This window comes from Falco punctatus, assembly GCF_963210335.1.
Source record: "Falco punctatus genome assembly, chromosome: 3".
Lineage (NCBI taxonomy): Eukaryota > Metazoa > Chordata > Aves > Falconiformes > Falconidae > Falco > Falco punctatus.
The window spans coordinates 90702809-90730691 of NC_137582.1; the positions used below are offsets into that span (position 1 = coordinate 90702809).

The window sequence follows — 27883 nt, forward strand, 5'->3', positions numbered from 1 at the left end:
GTGGAAAAGCGAACTCAGAGCTACCTGTGTAAACTCAGATTTGCCCAAATGTGTAGAATGAACACAAGTTCCGTGGCAGCGTGACTTTGGTAGCAAAAGGGCATTTTTTTTTTTGTGATTACTGTGGGAAAGGGGCAATGTCCTTTTTCAATATTGCCTCCAACCAACGGCTCCATTTTGCTTGTCACTCTTTAAAAAGCTGAATTAGTGTGTGATCGTGACAGTGTCTTGCTCCTGCTTGACATTTGTGCTATATTTCGGAGAGGGCTGCGGTAACAAGGCTGTTGTCCTTATTCTGTTCTAGGGTGAAATAGCCAAGTTAGGACAGGATTGCTGTTAGCAGAAGGTTTTGGGGTTATTTTCCTTAAATAGTAACAGCAGAGAGGCAAACATGAAATTACCTGTTTTGGTAAATGTTTATAGCACTGTCTACTGCAGATCTAGAAGATTGTACTTTATTGTAATTTGAGCTTCAAAATATCTCTTTCTTAAAGAAAACTCATTAAATAATGTATTTAAACAAAAAAAAGTTTATTGTTTATTGGCTGGTAACTCTTAGGTGTTCCTTGGTAAACAGTTCGTATACTTCAAATTTTGTTGCATGTTTCATTTTCCTTGGTGTCTTTGGAAAGTATTGTCTTTGGGTTTATTCTGTTCAGGTGTTGCTTGAGGCTGAAGGTGATAACTAGCAAGGACACTACCATGGTCTTGGCAAGTGATTACAAGCTTACAGTTTCCTGAGCAAGCTGAAAAATTCTCTGTACCTTAAAAAAAAAAAACAACAAAGGCAATTCTTTTCCCCATAGTGCACTCTACTGCTAGCGGAAGAGTAGTCTTGCTGCTGCTGTCTGGGGTTTCTGTAAGGTGTCTCCAGTATGCTGTGCGTGTGGTGCTCCGGAGAGAGGAGCAGAGGTCAGAGTAGGGGTGGAAGGGGAACAATTGCATGTGAGCTAAACTTTGACCCAGCACTGAGAATTTACACTCCCTGCTGTCCCCTTTTCTCATGTGACTACGAGTATATGCACGTAGGCTTCATAAAGACTTTCCCTTTCCTTTATTTGAAGGACAAGCTCCCAAGAACTTGCCAGCCCCTGTGGCATTAGCAGCTTACAGGCAGCAATGCGGTTTCTCTCCCTGTGCCCTTACCTTGAAGCACAGGTCGTCAGAACTGAGAGCCCAACAGAGCCTGCCGCTTTCGGCATGGTGCCTTCTGAGGAGCTGTACCTCTGGATTTCTGCTTTGGCTGAAGATGACGTTTGTGGTAGCCACCTGTCTTAACAAGTCATAATGCAAAAGATTGATGCATTCGTCGGGGCGACTTCATCCCTTTACTGGGCTCTCCATAACATGCTGAACTAGATCAGTAGGTTGGGTGGCTGGGAGCATCTTTGGAAAGTGTAGTATTTATTTTTAAACAAGGGCAAAGGGTATTTTGTTCTGGCTTTAAAGCGGGACTTGGAAAACAAGGTACAGTTTTTGCAACACGGGACTTTTTCTGGCTGTTGCTGTCCCCTTTCTCAAAAGGGGGTTAGGATGTTCTTCTGAGGACTGAAGTTGAGGTCATTAATTTCATCTAGGTGCGTTAGTCATACGTGATTTTGTGATTATGTGTGTGGCATACTTTACACAATTTTGACCTGCTGGGAACTATCTGACTTGAACAGAGAAGTGGATTTGTTTGCAGAACTTGACAGCTGTAGCAGGATCAAAGGAAGGGTTTCAACTGGGGGAAATGTAGAGCCATATTACCTTTGTAATCAAACCTTTTGTGTCCTTTGAAACTTGCTGATAGCCATATCTGAGAAAAGCAGAAATGCACGAACAGGAGGAGGTAGATAGCTGGTGGCAGAAAAATTAATGTATGTACATTATTTCCTGGAAGGTAACTTTAAATAGGAAGCTATGATGGCATTGAGAAGTCACAGAGTTGCTTATGTGCTTGTATATGCAAGACTTCTTGTGGCATAAAAGCTTTTTTCTTGCTTTCTGCCATAGTGCTCTAACATAATGCATTTTGTTGTGCCCGAATAACCTGCTGGCGTTCTGCTTGTGCGCTCGGCGTGTAGCACCACCGTCTTCTTGGTAACCAGTGCTGTGGTGGCATTGCCTTCCTGCGGCTTACTGCTCTTGGAGCGCACCAGCTATGTCTGCACAGGTTGTCTCCCTCACTGCTAGAGAACGTGCTGCTCCCGCAGCACCCCGCGTGTTACCCCTTAAGTAGTCCCTGCAGCAATCTTGGCTTGATTACTAGCCATTGTGCTTACAACTCAAACACATAATTTTCCAGCAAATTGTACATATTTATTTTTTTAAGTATAACTTTGCTACTTTGGAAGCACATTGCCATGGGGCTGGGTGTTAATGAAGAGTCACATACACCTTTGGAGGTGATTTCTGCATCTCTGCCCAAGTCAGGATGGATGATGTCTTCTGGGTTAAACCTTGCAGGTCTGGGATCGCAGATGTTCACTCAAATGGGTTGGTGGGGATAACCTAGTGAGCTGTTCACGATCTGCAGTGTGGGAGGGCTTGAGTTGATTTGAGCGGAGCAGTAGGATTCGAAGGAGTAAACGGAACAGTAGCTGTAGCCTGATGAGCCTGATTTCCCTGGACGCTGCCAGCCGCCGGTGAAGAGGTGAGCTTTTCTAAGAGGAGAAGGCACTCAAGTCTTAAGCTGAGCAGTTCCCAGCAGTGCTGTAGGGTCGGGTCCCTCCAGGCCTTGGCTGCAGCGGGAACTGTGTGGCCAGCAGCGGGTAAAAATCTTTTGGGCTCAGCTGGACCAGGATGTCTTGGTGTCTGTTAAATAACTCTACGTTTACTTTTTTTCTGTTAACCTGCTTTACTGTCCTGCTTCATTAATTCAATTTTCTTGCTTCAGGGCCAAATTACCGCACTATAGTTGGATTAATTGATTTGTTTCCTAACGATTTAATTGTCACCTGTATGCTTGCCCTGCTTGCAGTGAGGATTTCATGGAGTGCTGCACAAACCGATCTGTTCCTCTTGCTTGCTTGCATTTTGGTGAGGGGCACGCTGCGTCCTATGCTCGTGGTGTCCGTGTTCAAGTGCCCTACCTAACAAGACTGCAGCTTCTATGGAAAGATTAAAGTTAAGATTCATCTGCTGCCTGAAAGCAGGTAAAAACCATCACAGCCATTTCAATCCAAAGGGGGGATGTGTGGGTGTGTATAAAAACTCTAAATATTTCATAGATTAGCAGCAGCCCCAGGCTAGAATCAGGCTAGAATTCATCTAGGATGTCGGGGGGTGGGGGAAAGTTCTGTGCTTGCTCCAAGTCCCTGGTTTAAATGATTGGTCCCTACTTTTCTCCAGACTTCTTTATTTGTATTTGCGTTCCTCTTGAGTTCAACAGTTCATCCTTTAGATCATCCTTTCGATCATCCTTTCTCAGGCTGACAAGTTGAGATTCACCTGCGGTTGACTTAGATACCTCGTCCTACCTTTTATCTCCTGCGATGAGCTAAGCTTGCCCTCTAGGTTATGACTGAGGCTGGATCTAAACGGGGCAGGCGCTATCTCATCTTCTTCCATGTTATCTCAGTGTTGCAAGCTAAGGGGAGACACTTAATCTGCAACAGCTTGTCGGGAGCGTGACAGCACCGCAGCGGTGTGGAAGGTGTCGTATGATAACTGGAACACGACGGAGACCTGGGACAGGCAGGGCTGGTCTGCTCCCCGGCAGGGAGACCCAAGGGTAGATGAGCCCTGAGGCTTCCTACTGTAGGAGAACCAGAGAGCCTGGTTCCCCACCAGAGAGCATAGCTGCTTGCACGTCAGGCTGGGTGGAGAGGATGAAGCTGGCAGTACTAAAGCTGGGAGGTAGTGCCTGCTGGTGGGTGAGGTTTAGCTGGATCTTACTGCCCCGTCCCCCATTAGGGTCTCAATCCCAGTGTTCTGTTGCTTGTCAGTGTCTCCCGGCACCTGTTTCATGTTTCATCTGACCTTGTTCCTCTGTGTCACTTGTCAGTGTGTAAGCAAACAGCCAAAAAAGGGATCTTTTTCCAGTGGTTTTGTGGAATTGCTTTTGGAGGCCTGTGTTTAGGGTATGTAGGTGACTTGGGGGTCCCAGGGGTCAGCAGTGGCCAGGGATGGGGCTATGGAGGCCTTCATGGAGCCGATGAATAATGTGTATGCAAAGCACATAGTGTCTTCACAGCTGATGAAATTCCAATTTTCATTGAACAACTGGGTAAATCCAAGCCTCCTTTTTTCCTCCTGTACTTATATTCTCCATATTTATCCTGGAAGTCAGTACGGACTGGCGAAAATTCAAGGTTTCCGTATACCTATAAATGCCTAAACAGCCCAAAAAAGGATCTCTTACCTGTCGTTCTGTGGAATTGCCTTCGGACCAGGCCTGTGTTTAGGGTATGTAGGTGACTTGGGGGTCCCAGAGGTCAGCGGTGGCTGGGGATGATGCTTCAGAGACCTGCAGGAGCCCCTGGTGTCAGCCGGGCTGCAGCCTGGTCACAGGAGCCTGGGCACTGGACACGATGCTCTGAGCACAGCCGGCTCTTCTCCCCGTTGTTGGATTCAGCACAGCTACACTAAAAGAAATAAATACATAGTAACAGTACAGACGGAATTGTTTTGCTAATGAAATGTATGCTGTTGAATGCTTTAAAGAAAACTGGGGTGCAGAACTATGAAGGAAGGCTGGTATAGCAGAAGTGTGTGATTCAGTGACTTGTGAATAAGATGTTTTTCCATTGTATTCCCTTCCAAGACTAGAGGCACCAGAATTTTGTTAAAAACAAACAAACAAACAAAAACCAAAAAAACTTGCAGTAGGTGCACTTGTAGTTAGTTCTTATCTTGGTCCTGAAAAACAGAATATATAAGTGGAATTACAGAATATATAGTGACATATTGTCCACAGAATAGTGCATAAAATATATAGCAAAGTACTCTCCTCAAATATATTTAAAATTGGGTGGCAAGGGAAAGCAAGACCCACTGTGTCTGTGTGAAGTGGCCAAAGCTGTCCTGAAAGTGGCGAAGCTCCCTGAAAGCCAGGTTTGTAAGCCCTACTGACAAGTTACCTGCGGTAGGGTGGTTTAATGAGGGGTAAAGAGATTATCCTGTTCTTTTTTTTTCTGTTGGGCAAAATTTGACACAGGGCTATTCAAAGCCGACTGCAGGTACCCGCAAAGTCTTTGCCCAGTGTTCCTGGAGTGCCTTGAAATGACAAATGAGATGAGAACACGGGAAAATGTGCCCACAGCCCATCCTGCCCTTGGCCCCTCTGCAGAAATGGGGACGTGTGGGGAGGGCATCCGTAGCAAGCAACATTCCCCTCTCCTAGCGATCTGTGGCTTGCCCTCGTTTGAACGAGAAGAAATCTCCTCGTGAAGAAGAGAAGAAAAGGCTTTCAGGCCTCCTGGTTTTTTTTTTCTGATTAGGAACTGAACCTTTGTGTTTGGGGTAGAAAAAGGCATATTGCTGCTGGCTTTGTTAATTGAAAACTGCAAGGGCTCCCCCGCGTGTTACCGCAGGACAGGACCGCAGCTGCGGCATCTTCATCCTTGGAGGGTGCTGGTGAAAAAAGTGCATCTTAGACCCTTGTGTACACACCCTCGTCTGAAATCAGACAGGAACAGCGGTGTTCCAGGGAAGCCTTGCTTCAGCTGAACAAACGGCGGCGGGGCAGCAGCACTGTCATAGCAGGCAGCTGCTTCATACAGCCCAAGGATTCTTGTGGACGCTGAAGCCTCCTGAGTCTTAGAAGCGATTGCTGCAGCTCCGCGCAAGGAGGTGAGGGTGGAGGGAGCCAGGGAAGCCAGACCTGCTGCTGCTCTGTAGAGAGAGCATCTGCAATGCTGCCAGCTAAGAAGATGGTCTTAAGCGAGGTCTCAAGCAGTCTTGGTGAACAGGTGATGAGATCTTGATCAGAGCGTGCCTTATTTATTCGGACCAATAAATTGCCTGATCTTCACCATCAGAGCGGATCCACAACAGTATAAAAATCTGATTCTCCTTGAAGTTGCTCAGGGAGATAGGGCCACCTTGTTAGGGAGCTATTTTTGCAACCTGAAAAGAAGGAAAGCACCCTTCTTACTGTTTGTGCACCCCGCCCTGGTGACTAGGAATGCTAGCTAACCTCCACTTAAAAAAGTCTTAAACTCATCAGTTTTCTGTCACCAGTTCTTTCGGTGTCCCACGGCTTCCGTCATTCTCTGCTGAGAATCCTGCCCTACAATACTGAGTATTTGGAAGTCACTGAGGTGGGTTCTTCACACTTGCAGGTACAGCTGCTGTGCTGTGGGTGTGCGGGTGGCAGTACAAAGGTACGCTTAAATCTATACATCTGGATGTGGTGGGAAGCCTATGAGTAACGTGGATGCAATGCACATGTAGCGTCTTCACAGCTGATGAAATTCCGATTTTCACTGAACAGCTGGGCAAATCCAAGCCTCTTTTTCTTTGTCCTGCTCTTCCATGTTCCATATTTATCTTGGACGTCAGTACGGGATAGCAAAAATTCAAGGGTTTCATATACCTATACGTGCCTAAACCCCTCCATTATACAGTTTCTCTTGTGGTATTGAAAGTAATATAGCCAAACCATAGCTGAGTTTTCTAAAGCTCATTTAGAACATACGGTCCTTACCGGCATCCATCTGTCTCACGAGCCTTCCTTCTGAAGAACTAATTACCTGTAAAGTACATGCATGCATTTCCTTCACCTGAGCCCTTCAGCACGGCCTGAGAGGTTTGGGAAGCCCAGCAGCAGGTGCGGGTCTGTGTGCAAGTGGCATCGCTGGAAATCAATAGACCATTTGTAGCAATGAAGGGCATCCTGTGACTTGCCTGTTTTGCACTGTCACACGCCAAAACCAATTACATCAAATGCCCTGACAACCCGTGGACCTTGCAAGGAGACTCATGTTTTATTTATGGTGGGTGATGGTGAGCATCTGTGACACTTCTTACGCTCTGCTGGTGTTAAGCTGCTGCCGTACACTGAGTGCCACCTTTTCTTGGAGACGGATGTTGTGAAAAAGATGGGTGATGATAAATGTCACAGCTGTCACAAACAATGTGGTCATAGTCCCCTTCAATGACTTACCTGAGTGTTGAAAAAGAAAAGGAGACGCCCAAGTTTTGCTAATGTAATTGAGAGCTCAGAGTTACTGAAGGTCTGTTGTGTGTCTATAGCTTAACTTATTGCGATTGTAAGTTGTGGTGGAAAACTACCAGAAAAGCAGCTTTAATGAAAATAAATCTGCACTGGGAGTAAAATACATGGATTATGAAAGAACAATTTCCATTCAGACTGTTCATTGGTACTCTGATTCTTGTATGTATTCTCATCACTTTAAGGCAGTTTCTCATGTAAACTGAGATCCCAGCTTTTCTTAACACTAAGCCTGGAATTCAGTTTCTGCTCTTGCACAACTGGTTTTTGTCCCTAGTAGTTTCTCCATATTGGATGCACTCAAACTCTTCTGAAGAACTAATGGAAAAAACCTTAAATTGTGATTAATTTGAATATATTCTAGGAATGTTTTCTTAAACTCATTAAGAAAATAGGACAACTTGTTGGTGTTTATCTGAAAATTTCCTTTCTGCAGATGGGTACAAAGGTCCTTCCTCCTTACAGCTGGTCAGCAGCAGGAGGGCAATGCGCTGACAGACACAGGTCTTCCGGCAGTGCTGGATTTATAGTCCCAGGTACCCGAGTTACTTGGCAAATGTAAAGGTTATATTGACCCTAACTGTGGGAGTAAATATCCTGTTTCTTCTCTGGCCTCACCCCCTACAATTTTGCCTTTCACACTGAAACAAGACACGTCTTTGGATGCTGATTTGCTCTGTTCTGGACAAGATTTCCCCCGACCGAACTGCTTTTATGAACTATTATTTGAATAAAGCAGACATTCAGGAAAATGGGTGCTCCAAGCTACACGATCCAGCATGATGAAATAGTCATGGCAGTTTACTCAGTGGTGAGATGCAGAATCAGGAGGATGGATTTTTTTATTTGCCTTTTTTTTTTTTTGTTTGTGTGTTTGTTTTTTTTAATAGAGTCATCCTAAGTATCTTACATCCTTTGTTCCCCCCTCCAGATTAGGGCATGGAGACACATTTTTTCAAAGAGAGAATGTTTTTCTCTGAGGCTCTTCTGTGGGGAGGGCGTCCCTTTGTGGGTGGTTAATGGCTGGGGAGCTCCGCTGGAGGTGTTGCTCTCGGACTGCCTAAAGCTGTTTGCTCCCCTGTTGAAGGAGACAGGTGCAAATGGACTGTTTAAATCCCAAGGGGCCAGCTGAGATCTCTCAGGTAACTCTGAGGTAAATGAGCTACTCAACTCATCCCAGCACTTTGCAGCAGTGACCTGTCGCCGGCAGCGGGGCTTTTCCTCTTGTCAGGCAGCTCCGGTTCACCCTGCATCCATTTCCCAGCATCTCCAGGGGTGCTGGCCATTTTATTCCTCTTTTTGAAGGTTCAGAATAGGCTTGGCATGCCAGAAGGCGGCTTCCTACTGCACCAGCGGTGGGACACTCAAGGCTTTTAGGTTGAGAGAGGCTGTGCTGTTCACCCACAGGACAGCCTCTCAGGGAAGCACGGATTTGGCCTTTGCTATCACTGTTTCCCTCGCAGCAGGTGACAAACTGATGGTGGTCACAGCGGGCGAGCTGGCTATGTCCTGAGGTCCCCTCTCACCAGAGAGGGACTGGGGGCGATGACTGTGTGCTGCCCTTTGGTTGCAGGTGAAACTGGGCCGTGAGGGGTTGCTTTAGAGAACCAGGTGGGTTTATTTTCGGTTCCGACCCCGAAGGTTGCACGCAGGCAGCGCTCACATGCGTGCGTGGGGCGGGCGGCAGGGCACGGCCAAAAGAACCAGAAGGGCTGACGTGGGCATTTGCCCTGCCTTTGTTTACTGGTCCAAATGCGGATTATCGTCCCGCACCAACTGGCGGTCACTGCGCAGAGGTAACGGTGGGGCACAGCCATCTGCAGCAGAAGGTGGGAAGTCTAATCTGCCCTGGGGGGTCGGCCCACCCGCAGCAGCAGCTGGGGACGACAGCCTGTTGCAGTCTTAGTCATGTGTGTGTGCCAGAAAATCGCTGCTCTTGCGTTACACCTTCCCCAGCTTGCGTGGGAAGGATTTTCGAGTCTGCTCCAGGATATAAAGCACTGTCTTGTCACAGTCGGAGAGCAGGGCTCTCTGTATAGCTCTGATGGCACATGGCTTGCCTTTCACCCCAAGGGGAAGGAAAACTTCTTCCCTGCCCTAGTCCTTTGGGGAGTGTTTCTGGGATTTTCTCCTCTCCTACACTTCCCTTTGTGAAGGGGAATGGAGGAAACAGCGTTGATGTTTATTTCCTTTTCACAATTATTTCCTTGTGATCTTTCTTCGTGGTGGCAGGGAAGGGAGCAAATTGGAAGCATAAAGCTTTTGAGATGCTGGCAGTCACAGGGCTTTGGCTTTCTTTGTGGTCCCTCTGCTTCAGGACCTCAGCAAGTCTGTGGGTGCCACCAAGCTGAGTGGTGCAGCTGGCACACCTGAGGGAAGGGATGCCATCTGGAGGGACCTGTCAGTGTCTTAAGGCTTTAGAAGTGGGCCAATGTGACCCTCACAAAGTTCCAACATGGCCAAGTGCAAGGTCCTGCACCTGGGTTGGGGCAATCACCAGTGTCAGTACAGAAAGGGTGATGAATGGATTGAGAGCAGCCCCGAGGAGGACTTAGGGATACTGGTGGATGAAAAACGGGATGTAAGCAGGCAATGTGTGCTTGCAGCACAGAAGGCCAACCGTATCCTGGGCTGCATAAAAAGAAGCACGGCCAGCAGGTCAAGGGAGATGATGCTCCCCCACTGCTATGCTCTGGTGAGACCCCACCTGGGGTACTGTGTGCAGCTCTGGGGAACCCGGTACAAGACAGACACGGACCTGTTGGAGCGGATCCAAAGGAGGGCAACAAAAATGATCGGAGGGCTGGAGCACCTCTTCTACAAGGAAGGGCTGAGAGTGTTGGCATTGTTCAGCCTGGAGAAGAGAAGGCTCTGGGGAGACCTTATAGTGGCCTTTCAATACATAAAGATTGCTGATAAGAAATATGGAGAGGCATTCTTACTAGAGCCTGTAGTGATAGGACAAGGGGTAGTGGTCTTAAACTAAGAGAGTAGATTTAGATTAGATATAAGGAATAGAGTTGAGACTGCGAAGGTTAGAAACATGAGGTGAGAGATTGCAAGGAGGCAGCTGGGTGAGGAGCTGCGAGAGCGTGACTGGGACTGGCTGAATGCTTGGGGCAGCAAGAGGGTCCCAGGAATCTCCAGCTGAGCACCTGTAACTAGCAGCTACTTTTTGATTCTCCCTGTAAAATACATGAAATTGCTGCTGTTAATGGGAAAGGGACCCAAGATGGATTGACTGTGAGGAACCCAAGTGTCCAAGGGAGGAACACTACAGCAACAGTCCACAGGGAACCTCTGCGTACCTTTTTCTAAAGATTGAACCACCTTGCAACAACTGAGGCTTTTACCATACATACAAGGAAAAAAGAGGCAGAACTGATGCTCACAGAGGACTCTTGCTATTGCACAGTGATGGCAAGCGAGCAATCATTCAGAAATGAATGGGGCAAGAAACCCTGAGATTAAAATTCACATTGCATGTGTATTTAAGGACAGAATTAAGAGTACACATTCTTACCTGCAGCCTTTTTTAATCTTTTGAATGGGTCACTTCAAGGCACTGCTTTTTGTTGTTTAAGTTAGTAACAGCATGTCATCGTGTAACTCGGGCTGAATTCAAAATGTGCAAGATACAGCACAGGAACAAGTGTGCAGGCAGAAATGCCTAAGAAGTGGTTAGCTGCAGCTTTAGCTGCATGCCAGGCATCCCTGTAACAGACTTTCCAGCCGATTACAACATACCAGAGGTCTGGGTTTGGGCAAAGAGCTAGAAATCCAAGTCTTAATTTCATGACTCTGTCACTACTGTGAGTCATGGCAAGTTTGGAAAAACTCTTTACTCCTGTCTCTTCATAAGCATAACAATGCTATGAAGCCTGTTGATGTTCAAAGTGTTAAAGAGATGTTTAAGGTATTAAATAATAAATACTTATTGTAAGGACTCATGTAATCACTGATTTAATCAGAACCATAACATTTTGTTGGCTTGTACTGCCTCAAACATTACCCTTTGAGATCTTGAGATCTATGTGGATGTGTGTATATATATATACGTGTATATATATATATATATGAAGTATACAATAAATAAGCTCTACTGTGCTTCAAAAGAGCCCATCTGGGCAATAACTCTGAGCCAGACAAAACTGAAAAGAGTGAGCACGGCCTGAATCAAAATTGCCTCTTCCCTCCTCTTGAACTGACAAATCTTATACACTTCAAGAGCAGCCTTTTTTTCTGACTCCCTCATCTATGAAGACCAGTGAACTATTTCATCTGCCTCAGACAAAGGGCTCTTGAAAGATATTCTCTTAAATTTATTTTCTCAACCCTGGGGGCATACAATTACTGCTGTTCACTCATGCTTTGTGTGTTTAGATGTTGGAAGGACGCATGTGCTTTCTGTCATTGTTACAGCATTCCCATGGAAAACTCCAGGCAGCCAGCATGCTCCCGACTCAGGCTCTGCCTACCACCGGCTGTGGAGTCAGCAAGCCAGACCTTGTTTAGGCGGTTACAAAGCAAGCGGTATCTTTACTATGCTGATAGCTGACCAGTGTGCTGCCTCCCAAGTTCTCATCTGCACTGAGGTGGGTAAATGCAGTAGTGAACTGGAGGAGGACCCAACCACTGCCTTCGAAATTGCAGCTAGTTCCTCCCAGCAGCATTCCTCTGGGAGCACATGATCAGCATGTGTCAACCCCCGTGACTCAAAAACTAAAATGCTTTGCTATCCCAAGTGAAACAGGTCGCAACTGGAGCTTTGGCTGTGATTCAGAAAAGCACTTGGGTGTCCTTTGCTTTGTGAGCAGTGTGACATAAGGCAATAGGACACATGGACAGTCACAGGATCTGCTGAAGGCTGCCCATCCTAGCTGTGTATTCAATTCCTTCAGTCGTGGGAGAGAAGAGGAAATGGCTGTTAGCACAAGTTTGGCAGCACTGCGGGTTCAACCTGTTAACAGCCCATTGCTGTTTGGATTTGCTCTGCGAGGATGAAAACATCACAATCAAACACATTTTAAATGCAGGAGTCCAGCTTGAGAGACTGATGCAAAAAACCCTTGTTAAAACATCTGCTCAACATAAATTTTATTACATCACGTTACAGCAGTGTTGTTACGCTTGGTGATTTGATAGACAATTCAACACCTTGTAGGAAAATACATTCTGGACTGGTCACCTGTTTAGCATGCACCACCCAGTGTCCATCCCTTGCTGAAGCTCCAGCTGTCTGGCACAGTCCCACAGCTGACTTCACACTAACGTAGCAAAAGCCTGGATGCTGTGGGAGCTTTCAGGGGTCCTGTGGATAGCACGGTGGTGGTTTCCGATGCTTCTGTCTCGAATGCTACTTTTGGGGCTGTGCTGAGCCTTGGCTGCGTGGCTCTGGAAGGCCCGGACAGTTCGGATAGCAAGGATGCAGACCACAAAGCTGGCGAAGTACAAACATGCAGCAGCAACACCAAAAAGGCCGACAGCTGCGTCACCGCCCTGGACCACACAGTTCATGGAGGTATAACCACGGCGTGCATACAGCCTCTCACGCCTCTTGCAAACTTCTGTGGAGTTCACCTCGCTGACAAAATGCAGGTAGAGGCCGACCGCTGCGATGTACGCCACGCCAGCCAGCAGGTTGAAGGCACATTCACCTGCCAGCAGCCCAGTCCTGAGCTGCTGGATGGGTTTTGCCCCCACGACAAGGAAGACAAGGGTAAGTGCTGCTGCTGTTAAGCTGAAGGCTACTCCACCGTAGACGCAAGGGGCTCTCATCTGGGTGAACTGCATGTCTAGCTCCCTCACCTCCTTGAGCTCCGTACCCTCAAAGGGGCTATAGGCAGAATTCAGGCTGAAGGAGCCGACACCAAAGCCGCCAAGGGATGTGAAGCCTGCAACAGAGGCTTGGGCAGCACCCACACAGATCAGCACCAGGAGGTTAACTGTGATCTCCACAAACTTCAAAATGCCTGTAAGAAACACAAACATGGGAATAGGTGTCAAAATCACATCTTGTGCAACCAGGGAGTGACAGAAGTACACCAAAACCATAAACAGAGAGCACTGTTACTGAGACAGTCCTCTTAGCACTCTTCTTCTGTAGCTGTAGCCACTTTTTTTTTTTTTTTTTTTTTTTTAAAAAAAAAAACACAACGAAAAAAACCCTCAGGCTCTCATGGGTACATTTCAGAGGTTGGGCAAATTACTTTTTTTAATTTGTCACTGTGCTTGATAAATGGATCTTCATGCGGGGAAAGAAATCCATAAAAATTTTACTGTGCTTGTGTTACTGCCAAGGCAGAGAGCACAGTGATTGTATTTTGGCCTGTAACTACTTGGCATAAACACACTGAGCAAGAAATATCCAGTATGAGCAAAATGCTGGGATTAAAGATGGCAAAAACCTAGAAGCTTCTAATGGCTTAAAAAATTGTGCAGGTTACTCAGGTCCTTTAAAATGTGTTTACTGCTTTAACTTACACCCTATGGTTTTTTGTCTTTCTAAGTGTTTGTTAATTTGAATTCATTATCTAACCAGATGCAACTTCTACTTCATCTCCTTCACAGATAAAAATCTCTTCATAAATCTGAAGAAGCAGCTCCTGATTGCACCAAAAAAAAGGAGGAGGGAAAGGAGACAAAAACCACCTTGCACACAGAGGTAAGTTAAGTGAATTTGATACTGGGTCGTGTGTTCTCTTCCACACCCCCACCTTCAGAAGAAAGTCTTATGACTGCTGAGCTGACTCTTCTTTTTCTTGTGTTTTGCTACTGATCGAGATAAAGGTTGTTTTGTTTTTCTTTTTGTGGTAGTTGCCTGTCAGGAAGGTACAGCATCTGTTAGCTATATCTGATTATCCTGTGACAGCTCACTAGGGGTCAGACTAAGATTAGTAAACACGACGGATGGTGAAGCGTCGCATAGCTAGGGTTGCCTGTTTGGGAGATGAAAACCCCTAGTGTATCACGCGTGTTGCTCAAGTTTGAAGTTAATTACAGAATTGTGAATCTTATTATTCCATTGCAGTCTGACAGCCAAGAACATAAGAAGCTCGACACAGTGGTCCTATATTTGTCTTCACAGTGGGGCAGGATCTACGGTTTGCATACAGACTTTCATTTTCTGCCGCTAACATTGACCAGCATGGCATTTTCCTCTTGAGCAATGGCTCAGTTGCTGTCAAGGCTGTATGGGCTTGAAAAGAAAGGGCTGAAGCAGCACACAAGGGAATTAGACAAATTCCTCTCTTGTGTTGCCAGATGCTTCTAACCGAAAAAATCCAGTGACAGCCACCATGAAGGATTATCACAAATTCTCATTCTTCCCCTTCTTATTCCCTCTGCAGAAGGCTGAGGTAAGGAGCAGCTTCCTGCTGCTGCCTGCCGGTCACAGGAAGGTGCTTGCAATGGTTTGACAAGAGCCTTTGGCCACCGCAGGAGTTCCTGCTTCCCCCTGCACCCAGACTGGTCCCCTCACTTCTGCTCATGCAGCTGTAGGTAGGTACTGAGCCCATTCACATCACAGCCTTGCAAACCATCCCAGAAGCACAAAAGGGAGTCGTGATAATGGTGGTTAATTCTTGGGAACAGAATATCTCAGGCTCCGCTTGTCCATGTACGTGTGTGTATACAGACATAGGTGCATGCATGTACATATTCCATATCCTAAAAAGAATTAGGTAGAGCAGGCAGAGAAGACAAAGTGTTCTTGCTGAGGAGGAACTAAGCATGCAGTTCAGTGTATGTGTTCTTCAGAGGTGATGCTGATTTCTGCATGACAACATGCTTTTTCCTTGACCCTTCCACATAACCCTTTCTGTGAAGCAGGGCAATAATCATGCTAGTTATCAAATCTGTTCAGGAGGCCTCAACTATTTCAGAGGAAGTATTTGTGAAGCTAAATTTAAAGAGAAATTTAAATCTTGGTCCATGAGACAGGACTTGGAACTCCTTGTACCAAATTCAAACAATGCAACCAAAAGACTCAATGTTTTCAATGGGTACAGAGTCACCGCTTTGCCAGGACTGTTCAAAATATTTTGAAAGAGTAATAGTGGTACAGGACATTCATTGGAACTGGATCAGATATTTTTTGTCTGCTCAGCTGAGCTGTACAATATGCCTTCCAAATACAAGGAATCAACTTAGGTCCTTAGGGCCCTTGGAAAGTGTCGGACGCAGAAGGCCACTTCCCTTTTTAAGGGCTGACTGCTGATTTCATAGATGCTCCATCAGGAAGCAGTTCTTAGAAGTCTACAGGGAGGAAAGACCATTTGATTAAGGGAAACATAAATTTTAAATATGTTTGGGAACTTGGGAGTTGGGAATTCATGACCAGTCAGCTTTCTTCTACCGCTACCTTCAGAGTTTCCTTTTTGTCTATGACTGGTGAGGCTCTTCTGACCCACTGAGCATCAACTTTTCCTGTATACCACCTTGCTGAGCTTCAGAAAAGGCAATTTTCTGTTGTCAGAGTAGCTATCACCTGCTGCTAACCTCTCCACATTTCTAACTGACCCCAATCCTCAATGCCACTGCTCCACAGCTTCCTACAACTACACAAATTCTGTATGCAACCCCTTCACTTCACTGAGCTGGCTGATGGTACCACGACAGGGCTGGCAGAACCTATCTCTTTGCTCATGGGATGACAGATATGATCGGTGTAGGTCTCCTGTATTTTTAAGTGCAGCAGTAGATGCTTTAATGGCATGCCTGAAAAATGTCCTTAGACAGGGCATTCAGGTTGGACTGGTTTTGTCTGTACCTGTACAGTTTTCACAATCACTTGCTGGAGAATTGATTAGAGTAACTAAACAATGGAGAGGGGTTCGTTAGTACTTACTCAACCAGTTATTTGTACCACATAGATTATCTTTAAAAAAAAAAAAAATCAGTAACAGCCTCCTATATTAAAGAAAACCCTAAAATGACAAGCAGTATGTAGAACAAAACTGTGAATCACAGGTTTATGACAGGAGCCAGCAGGGTTTGTGAAAGTAGCAGACAGTTAGTGAAAATCCTTAAGGCCTCGTACACCCATCAGGGCTTTGATGGAAATATTAAGCCCTACAGTAGGTTTGGACGTTGACCCAGGCACCCCAAATGCTGCACGCAACCTTGATTGTGATTGTTGTAAGCTGATACCCAATCCAGTTATACTAGTATAAACAGGATAGACAGACTTGAGAAAAAAGGAATAAAAGGACAGTAAAGTTTTGAATCTTAGCTCTGTCAAGGTATGTGAACACACATAGTAGCAGTTACCAATGTCCAGCAAATGTACTGCTGGCAAAAAAAAAGCTGAGTTAAAAGCCACGCTTCTGAGTCTGTGCTGCCACTCCTGCTTTCACAGGCCAGTTACCTATAGAGTTAAAGCTTATAGCATAGAGCTTATACAGTCATAGCATCTTACAGTTATAGCTGCAGAAACTAGAAAGCCAAAAGGTCTTCCTAGGAGGAAATTACTTCTCTCTACAACTATTCCCTAATCTCATGCAAAATGAAAGCATTGCAAAGACTTGAGCATAAAATGACAGGAGGTCTGAAAATCTCAGAACTCCACTGGTTTAGTTATTTTTTTCCTTTCTCAAGTTCAAAATCTAGGGATCTCTCTAAAATGTTACTGATTTGTATTAAAATTAGCACAGTGAACAGAACAGTTGGCTTTGGGATTAAGTCTCCACACTAAGCAAGTAACGTGACTCAAGTCTGGGCTCCTGGATTTCCATTTCTTTTCCATGTATCTTTCCTGTACTGCTTTTCATCACTGAAGGTGAGGAGAAGGGCTGCAATCTAAAAGAAAGCAGGTGTTGCTGGAACTTCCCAGGAAACGGTTACATTCATTTCATAAAATCTAAATCTGCAATGGATAGCAATTTCAATGTATCATACTTGTTAACTTTGTTTGAATCCAGTCTTTTTTTGCTGTGAGTAGGCTTCCTGCTATAACAAAGAGCAGCCTTCCAATTTATACTATTAATCTACTATTCTCTTTTTCTTTCCCTTCTATACCAGGTGCACCCTGGGCTAGTGCCATGGTATTAACCCACTGAGCAATGGGTTTGTCTCCTGTCAAATGGTGGGCTCCAATGTCCAGCGAAGCAGCCAGGCAGGCTGTTAAGGGTAAAAATCCACAGGCAGCTGACCTTACTCTCTACCCTTGGCTGAGCAGTCACCAGTTTTCTCCCCTGCCCAGTAGTAACTCTGGCCTAGCATTAGGCCCTTCCAAGAGCTGTTTTAATAAATTAAAGTAGCAGGAAACGATTCAACTCTTTTCTTGTGTGCTGCTGTTTTTTCCTGCAACTTGAAGTGACTCACAGCATATCTGATGAGCAATTGTGTTGGCATAAGTTCAGCAGGGGAAATAACACAGTCAGGACCAGAGAAAGACCAGAAACTCTCCTTTTCAGGTGAGATGAGTTGTTAAATCTGCATGTTTTGCCTCATAAAACTATACTGTGGCTGACTGTGTGGTACCCAGTAACTAAACTGTGTAAGCTGTAAAGGGGCATTTTCATCCAGGCACTGTGGCAGGATGGCCCCAGCGTTCAGCTGCCAGGATCACAGCGTGTGTACGTACGTCTGTACATCAAGTCAAATGATCAATTCATGTTTGTTCCTGCGTTTCTGCAGACGGTACAAATGAATCTTCAGGACAGTCAGTTCTGGCTGTTTCTGTTGAACTCCCCTGCCTGACCTGACGAGGACCTGACTAATACAAGAGGCCTTCAAAGTGTTTCCCTCCGCTGCATCTTGGCATGGGAATCACTTTTTTTCCTCTATCGACTGTGCATGGACTCCTCCTGTCTCTTTAGGTATCATTCCCTCCCTTCAGTTAACATCCCTGTGTAGTTCTAAGCAATTTTATCTTTGCCGTTCTCCATTCTGGCTTGTTTTCTGCCTCTGCTTCCTTTGCAGGCCACTTACCACCGGGACCAGCAGCACCCAGCTGGCAGCCCTGGGCATGCCCGGCTGCCCCTCTTGGACACCTCAACCCCAGCAGCTGGGCAGCAGTGCAGATGGGTCAGTGGCGCCTGTGTCCTGTCCCATTACGGGCCGCTCCAGCAGTAGGGAAGAGAGGAGTCAGAGACTACAACACACACACATTAGAAAACATTCTCCCAGCCTTCCTTACTGAAAGTTGTCTCTTAGGGTTTTTTTCCCAGTTTGGGTAGCTTTCCACTTTTCAGAAGCTGCTGTTGGTTTTTCTTCTCCAAAGGAGCAGGTAAGTATTTTGACCATATATAGTGACTTACAAAAGCAGCAGTCAGTCCTGAAAAGGACCTCAAATGCTGGACTTCTCTTTCCAGTGCAGGTCTGGTGTCCTCCAGTGAGTAAAGGCACAGCTCAATGCACAGCTTTGGTCACCTCTCTGCTAAACTGAGTTAGTGGCAGGAGGAATAGATAAGGGGCAAGGAGGAGAAAACATCAAAGGCAAGAGTGGTTTTATTCTGCTTTTCAAAGCGGACAAAAATATGACGGAAGTGGGAAGGAACCAAAACAGTGGAGGAGAACTGAACAAGGGAAACGAAATGGAGGCAACAGTCACAACAGATTAAAAATATCAAATCTAGATACAGAGTATTAAAACATCTTTCTAATGGTATTATTCCCCTTACATATACCAGTCCAAAGCAAGATCTTACTGAAACCAGTAACAAGAATTTAACCAACATCACTGATGCAGAATCAGGACAATACACAGATTTGTCATAAACAAACAAATCCCCCCCAAGCTCCCAGCCCAACATTGTTTTTGTAGATGTCTGTTTTTGAGCCAGTGGTAGGAGTTAGCTTTCACTGAGCTACACTAAAATCTCCCTAATGGGGTAATGTTCAAAGGCAGAAAAAACCCCAGCCCAACCCTAAAACACAAGAGTTAGGCAATGTAACACCAACAGAATCTTGGCTTTTCAAAGGACCCAGGGGAACTACATACTCAGAGCCAACTGAAATTAAATGGCACGTAAGTGCCCAACACATTTATGCTCATTTGAGATATCCATCTTACTAGGAATTCAATGGGGAAATAGTTTAAAAATTGGTAAAACTAAATGATTTATGTGGTCTAGAAAGATGCATCGTTATTATCTTTTAATAAGTTGCCCCTCTTTACTCAAGATAATCACTCCATTAGGAAATATCAAAGGTTGACCAGCTTTGGTTTTAATGATTCAGAGAAGCCTTACGTTCACAGAGTACTCAGATCCAAATGTATTGTCCTGTTTTTTTCCTTTAAAGAACTACTGTCCAACCTGCTCTATCCCTTTTGCTTAATACCCTCCCATCTTCTAAACAGCGCTGTCCAAATTTCACAGGAAAGGGTGGACTTCACTTGTAGAACTACTGCATCAGCCTCTGTCCCCACAATTTCCCACCACGGTATGATACTACAATTTATGTGCTGTCAAGACACGGTTTCAGTACAACCCAGCCCCTGCCTGGGAACAACAGCTTTGGTTTACTTATTCGTAGTAGTTCTTTAAAGCATTGCTTCTAGCATGTTCTTGATTTCTCTCCTGCTAACTGAGCATGAGTCATCTTCCATAATTTTGGAGAGGGTGGGAAGCAAAAGATCTTGCGTTAAACTTGGCAGTACCGATTTAAATACAACAGCTGTAAAAGGCTGTACGTGTATCTAGCACTGGTAGGTCTCTCTCTGCACAGTCGCCTCGTGATCTGTGTTTCAAGAAACAGCCTTTTTTCTTCCTAATGTACCCACGGTTCTTTCAAGTAGTAAACAAATATCTTGGTATCGAAAGAAATTTGCAGGAGTTTTTTTTTTAAAGAAGTTCAGAAAACAATGAAACACTCTTGTTCCCTATGCCAACTTTCCACAGCCACTCCCTCCGTTTGAACTGAAACTGAGCCGCCTTCAGAAGGAGAAAGAGTGGGATGTTACTGCTCTTTGCGTAATCATAGTCTGGCTAAAGGTAGATCAGGTTGGAGGCACCTGTGAACCTGAGCTTCTCATACACTTTACCGATTGCAGGTTGTCACACTTGGTGAGCAGCATTCCTGACAGAGTGGATTCTTCTCCTTTAAGTGAGCTAAGATCACCTGCTCGAGAAATAGAGCTACATTCAAAAGATTGTCAGTCTGTTGTATCAATCAGCTTTGAGAGCCACCTTTTAAACAGTTTTTCTTGGTTCCCAAAATTTGGGTCAGATGTGGGGAAGACAAACCCAGTGGTCCTATAGGAAAGATGGTGCAACTCCTGTTCTATGCTGGTAGAGAGCAGACTTAATGAAGATTTCCTAGTAGGGAAGCACGGACTACAGTCTAACACATACCTAACAGCTAACATCAACTTTGCCAGTATCTTCCCCTGCCAACTTAGCCGAGTCTTCTCAGCTGTAGTTCTCCCCTCTCTATAAACAATAGCGTATGTGTTACCACAACACCAAACAGTGGATGAAAAAAATCTGATATAAAGAAGTGGGCAGAGTGAAGTCCCTTACGTTGGCAGGGCAACAGTTTGCTAAAGGTAACATTTGATATCTGCAACCCAGCGTAGCTCCCCTGCATGTTTTTATAGAGCTAAATTCTCATGGCTATTTGTATTCCACAGCAAACAGGACTTACCTCCATGTGAAATGCTTTTAACTTCAGAATAGGAATGTTACCTGCAGCTCTGCTCTGCCACTGTATCTTGTTACTGTGCAATTTTAATTAAGCATTTTGAATAACTGGGATTATTTTAATCTATACAGCTCCATCCAATTTCCACCACTAATATTCTGTCTTCACAATTACAAGATCAAAAAACTTGATGGCAAATTCAGCCTGTTACTCACACGGTATTTAAAATATACTTTGAAACAGATAGGAGGAGGAAGCCATCTAATTACAGAGACTATAGGGGACCTTAGTGTTCCCTTCTTAGAGCAGAAATATGTTGAAATTAACTGCCACAGGAACAGCGCACGACAGCTTTGAGCACAGTTTAAAGGAGCTAAGCATGGCAGAACGTAGCGGCAAAAAATTAAGAAGAAAAGAAGAACTTTCATCCACAAAGTTACCCCCATTAGGCACATTTAATGACCCTTCAGTATTTTTGAACATACATAACCAAAGCTACAGAAGTTTTTTTATTTCAGTTCATAGCCTCTTGCAGACCATTATTCTTCCCCAACATCTCCACAGCACTGGAGGGGATATGAGTGTTCTGTAAAACATTTTTCCCCTGCTGCTCCTGCGTCTGACTCCAAGAGGAAGAGTATCAGGACATAAAGCAACATAACAGCAGCAGTATAATGGTTATGAACAATGGCATAAATCAAACCAAGCATCTAGTAGTGTGAACCCTGTGTTTAGGGTGACTTCTTGTCTCAGTATTCCTTCCAGTCTATGAGTATTTGCCAGCATGAATAGCTACAGGAAAAAAAAAAATTGGCTGTTTTGTAAAAACAAAAGCTTATAGATGTTTACATTTGAATTAATGCTGGCTTGTTAATGCATGACTATATCCTGGAGAAAGTCATTGTTACTCCCTAATTCTATTTCCTCCTCCAAATAAATTCACTTTGATATTTCCTCCTGGCTACGCTTGAAATTGGAGATTTTTCTTGTTGTTACAAACCATAATGCTGTCTTTTTCTAAGAGGAAATTGGTCTGAAGGTTTTAACAATTGTGGATGTTAGAATGTAGGCTAAAGGCATGATTGTTTGGAAATGCCTACAATATGCTTAGGAAATCTGACACTATTTATGTTGCAAAGCTGTATTCAGGGCACCAAAGAACAGGGATTCAATTATACTTGCTCCCCCACAAACTGGTTTCTAACCTTTTTAGTGCTGTCTCCCCTAAATTCCAAGTGAGTTGAATTTTTTAAGAAGTTATTAGCTCAGAAATTATGACCAGCACAGAATAATTCTATACAAGGCAAAAGTGCAGGCATTTTCTGAGTCACACACTGACCGAATATGGGAGAAAGTCAGTTCACCTTCACTGTTTAAGCAAAACTAAAGGAAGCATTATCCTGGAATTGCATTGCTTCACCTCTTTCACACCAATATACATAATAAAAATAAAATGGCAAGTTCTCATGGTCAAGTGACCAAATATCTATGACCAGCTTAAGATCAGCAATTCGCTCAGGTTTGACTCAGATTTTGCTCTAAGTTGAAGGAAGCAGCATGGCAGCTAGCCTTGAACACTTCTCTCGCTCCCTCCGGTAACCAAAAGCACTGAATCTGGTTATATTTTCAAAGGAGCTGAGAGGGTGTCCTTTGAAAGGCAAATATGATTAATAATTTAGTTTTCTGATACAGAAGAGAGAACTACAGAAATTTTACCCTCACTGTGAAAAGCAAGTTGAATGTTTTCTTCTGAAAGAATTTCAGCTCTGAGTATCCCCAGGCCAAAAACTCCTGTTGTTTTCAACATGTGCTGCTTTAGAAGGCATGCACTATTATGCATAAGTTATTGCAAGCAGTAGTTCCTTAGTTGATTAAAGTTTTGTCTTTATCACACGCAGTTTATTTCCAATTCCCATATAATTATATAGAGCATCTAGACAGTTGGACATCAGTCTATAAACTGTTCCTTAAGTCTCCTTCACTACTACAGAAACAGAAAGTAACAAACTTCTGTGTTTGTATTGCCTTTTGAATCTGTAATCTGTAGATCCACAAGTGTGGCATAGCTAAGAAAAAAAAATATAGAAACTAGACATAAAGGCAGCATTGCAGGGAAGAGTCAAAAGTCTGTTAGAGGGAAGTAATTTGCAAGAATCAGCAGACAGATGAAGAAAGGCAATCCAAGTGGTAGTGCTCTTAAACGATACAAGCTCCTGTGACATAAAAGATCCTCTCACAGGTTAGTAGTGGTTAAAATAAAATAAACAGTAAGTGGAAACAACCATTTTTCAAATAGAGTTAAGAGAGAAATCTCTGGTTAGTACTACCTGTCACTAGTTATGCCCATGTTAGCAGTGCAATGGGAGTGGATCTGTAGAGTCAAACTGAAGATCTAGGGGCTACACAACAGGCATTTTCTGGGGAGAGAGAAGTACTTCATCTTAGCTCCAGTTTGGTCCAAAGGACACGGTGCCTGCTAGTGGTTACAGCTCACCCGCATTTAGTTTCAGCTGAATGAAATACAGTTTGTGCATCCTGAGACTGCTCTGCAACATGGCCAAAGAGCTGTAAGTGGGGACTCCGAAGAGATTCAGCTGAAAAGTACACACCAAACAGCTACAGTAGATGCACAAACTAATGAACTGAAAAGATTGAAAAGTGAGATAGTGAAGCCTGTTTTAATAATAATCACAAAAGAATTCTTCATCATTGCCAACTGTAAAATTGGTAGGCTGCTGAGAGTTCAAGCTCTTGAATGAGAAAGTAATGAAATCAGTGTTTAATAAGCAACCTCACACTTCATGCATGTAACACAAATACACACACATCTACAGAGCACACAGAAGTGTTCTAAACAATTTCCACTCGGGAAAGATATCAGATAGCCTTCTCTGAAAATATCAGCTCAGCATTCACCGATAGTCAAACACCACACAAAAAGCTAGGAAGCATTTGGATAGGACTAAGAACCAGAACCTTTATGCAGATATTTAACCCTTTTAAGAATTTAACTTGAATTCTGAGTGTGGTTCTGGTCAGCCCATCTCAAAAGGGTACAATGGATCTGGAAAAGGTATAAGGCTGGCAAGCTAACCAGAACTGGAAAGACTTCACCTTTGATAGGGACAGAACTGATCATTCTTCAATCTACGAAGAAGCCAACAGAGCACAGTGACAAAGGGAAGACTTTACTCTAAAATCATAAATCTTATGGAGAAGATGAATATATGAGATTATCATTAGGTATTTTGAATACCATCAGAATCAGAGACACCTTCTTAAAAACATTTTCAGGAACAAAACAGTATTTCTTCGAGTGGTACAAAGAACCGTGGAACTCCTTCTCATAAGATAATGTGGAAGCCAAACATTCAAAATGGGATTCAGAAAAGGATTAAACAAATTCAATAAGTCTGTAAAGATGTATTAAACATAACAGAAGTGAATGCAGTTTTCCAGTTCAGGAAATCCCACCAGTCTGAAGTTTGAAGAAGTTTGGAGCTCACCCTCCCCTTGTCCAAAGTCTGATGGTCCTCCTAAATTTGCACTCCAGTACATTGAGAGGATGCATAATTAGGTGCCTCATATGATCCAGTACCGCCAGCCACTTGATCCTACCTGAATGCTATGAATAGGTATTGCTCATATGTTTTAACATATGTTTTCCTTCTATTTTCATGATTAAAGGATTAAAAAGGAGAAGAACGTTTTGAAGTTTCTTAGATGGTATCAAATGTTCCTACCAGCCAAAGGGGTCAATATCAGTTGTTTCTTCCATTATATTTGGGGTGAGTTTCTTTTCTTAATGCAGTTGTAGGAAAAAAAGGGGGGCAGGGATTAGGGAGGGAAGGTGAGAACAACAAAGACAGGAGAACAATGTCCTTTTTTCTGCTGCTGCTTGCAGCTAAGGCATTTGAAGGCTCCCTGCAAAAATAACTGCTTGTTTCTGAAACTCAGCTTTAGATTTTGGGGATATTGCTGGTGAAAAGCATGGATGAAGAGGGCAGTATCTGGGTGAAGCAAATACTTTTCGGAGTTCTGGTTGTTTAGAATTCCTCTCTAGTTTGCCAAACCTGTACATGTGCACATAGAGCATAAGTCTATTTGCTGGGCAAAAGTAAAAAAAACCCAAACCTCAAATCCAAACCATAATGAAAGTAGAGCAATGCATGGTCAGAAACCAAGGTTGACAATTCAGTTGTTGCTTTGGAAAAGTCTGTGGTACATCACCTCCTAGCCTTGTTTGATACTAGTTTATTTTAGAATTATGTTGACTGGGAAGGGGGAATTTCACCAGAGTGCTGATAAATCATTGGCAAAAGAAAGAGATGGTTAAGAACTATTTACAGGAACTTTTCATGCTGAAAGAAGTAACTCACATGTACTGACTTTTCAGTAAACAATTAATGTAGCTTTTCCTTTATAATGTTTACTGTGACTGCAGGGAATACAGAATTCTGCAAAACAATTCTAGGAAATTCTGCTAAATCTTGGTATGCAAAAAAATTAAACAGGGGAGTAACATTCTCATAATCTAATCAACCTCCAATATCTTTTCATTTTTTGAAATAAAACTGCCAATAAAAGGGTTTATTTTCTGCATGATCTCTTTTCTCTCCTCCCCTGCAAGCTCAGACATTAAATTCTGGAAAATACTAAGCAATACCTGAGGAAGGGGTGGGAGTAAAATCATCACTGTCAACTGATGTATCCAAAACTAGGACATTTTGAAAATGTTAACGATATATAAGGCACTGAAATAACAAGAAGCAAATGCAGGGGCAGGGGGGGACACGACATGACACCTAGCAAGTCATATTAAGCTATCCATGAGTCTAAACAACTAGTGAAACTGATAACTAAAAGTAACTCACCACTTCATTTTTCTAAAGCTGTGATAAAATAAGGCATGGAGTTTTCTAGAGCTTCTCAGACAAGTTAAAATAATCTAGTATTGTTGAAGAAGAAACTGCTGATACAATTTTATCAAGGATAAAATATCAGTATGGCTCTGTATCATTAAATATGTTCTGCTAGCTGTTGGAGTTAAATTTCCTTGAAACGAAAAACAAACCGCATACAAATACACAGAACATACATATGAGAGAAAATAGTTCAGCTCACTCTTAAAATTGTCCACATATTCACATACCGAGAAATATTAAGAGCACATTGAGTGTGTTACTTAACTTTCCTTCATGGAGTGAAGAAATAATCTAACTATGTATTTTAATTTACTTCCAGTAACTACACTCTTCATTTGTTTCTCTACTGGAGGACACTGAAAGGCTCTTTACAGAGTCTGGACAAAGACTTTGCACCTAGCTGCAAGTTTCAACTTAGACTGCAGTGGGTCTTTCCTACAAACAAGGTGAGAATGCTTGTTATCCTGGAAGAGGAAGAACTTTAAAGGAGTAATGGATATTTTAGCAACATTTTTTTTTTCAGTTTATGGAAATGAGGTTATTAAGTGTTAAAGGCCAATTTCCTCTCACATAATGTTCATTTGTCTGCTTGTTGTAGTCACTTTCCAGCTATGAACAACCAAGTTATTTCTGAAGAGCTGCTTTACTGGATTCATGTCCATGAAACAGTTTTGTCTCCCACAACGTTGCTTTATAAAGATGTATAACTGATGACTGGATTAAATCCAGAGTTGATAAAGTCTGAGAAGAATATGTGAGAAATGAACTAGCACCAAAGCTTCAACAGCCATGTTTAAATGACCTACACAGGCAATTTCTATCTTATTCTTAAATCCCAAAGGTTAACCCTTGCTGCACAACCTGAGTGTTTACACACATGACCCACTCTGAATCTCTGGATGCATATTCTGGAGATGCACTTTCAAGTATCTAAATACCTCTGTAAATCTTGCCTTTTGATGCCTAAAATGTGCTAGTAACATGCAGTTATGCCATTCATTAACCCTCCCAGTTGTTAGATTTTTTTTTAAATATTCCTCTAACTTTACTTTGTTGTGCTTCTAAACACAGAAACCAAAATCAAAACAAGTCCTTGGAAGGAGAGGGGTGGATGGCAGGCAATAAGAATCGCACATACCTCTTGTTGTGCATACCTTTGAACACTTCATTGAGAAGGTTTCCTTGGGAGGATAACACTCTGGTGGTGGGCCAAAATATTCCCATGCTGCTCCTGAGGTTTTAGAGTAAGAGTCTGAGCAAACAGTAGAATTTCTTGAGTGCTGGCCACCTCGGATGTCTTCTGTTGATCTACAATGGAGTAAATGACTAATGTGTATTAATTAGATCATGATCTCTCCTGAACATTAGAACATGAGAAACTGGCAGATGCTCCTGTTAGTGAAACCAACTAGTCTGCTTCATAGGTATATGATCTTTTTCGCTTGCATGTTTTGAAAGCAAATATCCCAAATACTTCCATAAATCCATGTTCACAAGAACATTTGCACTTGATGGTTCTTATTTTGGAAAACTATGTACTCATGGAGTAGGCTGGCTGAACTGTTTAGGTTGCAAAAGGCAGCAGCGAGGAAGGTATGGGAAGAGTTCCTGTACCCGTAAAAAAACGAGTAACAGCTTGCTCATGAAAACCAGACATTTCTAGCTAGTCCACAGCAGCCCAGAGAATAAAAATGAGAAACATTTTCACATAATAAATGCATAAAGTAGCACAACTATTTCATGGGCAAGCATTTTGTCAAGTTTTTACTTCCAATTACTATGTCTCACAAAGATGTCTTTTAAAACAACAAAAGCTATTAAAAGAAACAAATAAAGATTTTAAAGTGGGAAAAAAATTGGCCTTTTTTATTTTGTATGTGTGTGGTGTCTTTGATATTTGAAGAGGAATCTAAAATCAACCCCCCAAAAATCAATTTCTCATGTCTCTGATTAGAATCTTCATTCATATACTTCAAAATGGAATTGTCTTTGCTGCAATGATGTGCAGCTCCACATCTGAAGCCTGATGATGTTTAAGGTTGGTGAGATTTAGATTATTCTATGGGAAATGTGCGATTTTCCCTTTTTAAACTAAGTTGACATTCAGGTTAAAAGAAACTGACTGTAAATTGTTTTGTGTCTGGTCTGATCTAAATGTTTTCCCTCATTTGAAGGAGCTTTGGAGCTTGCCTTTTTCAAGGTACAGCTGGAT

The 27883-nt window shown here is 43.4% G+C and overlaps 1 protein-coding gene across 4 annotated transcripts in view; it reads right to left on the minus strand.

Annotated features, from left to right (window-relative positions):
• Positions 1 to 85: 85 nt before the first annotated feature.
• The window catches only part of LOC308059878 (MARVEL domain-containing protein 3-like), a 49454-nt gene continuing 21656 nt past the window's right edge, over positions 86 to 27883 (minus strand). For all 4 annotated transcript variants that reach the window (XM_080377837.1, XM_080377836.1, XM_080377835.1 and 1 more), the window contains 2 exons: positions 26810 to 26979; positions 86 to 13131 (listed from right to left, as the gene is read on the minus strand). In XM_080377837.1, the coding sequence (XP_080233963.1) occupies positions 12422 to 13131; positions 26810 to 26979 (880 nt within the window). In that variant the 3' untranslated portion in view covers positions 86 to 12421. The remainder of the gene's footprint in view (positions 13132 to 26809; positions 26980 to 27883) is intronic.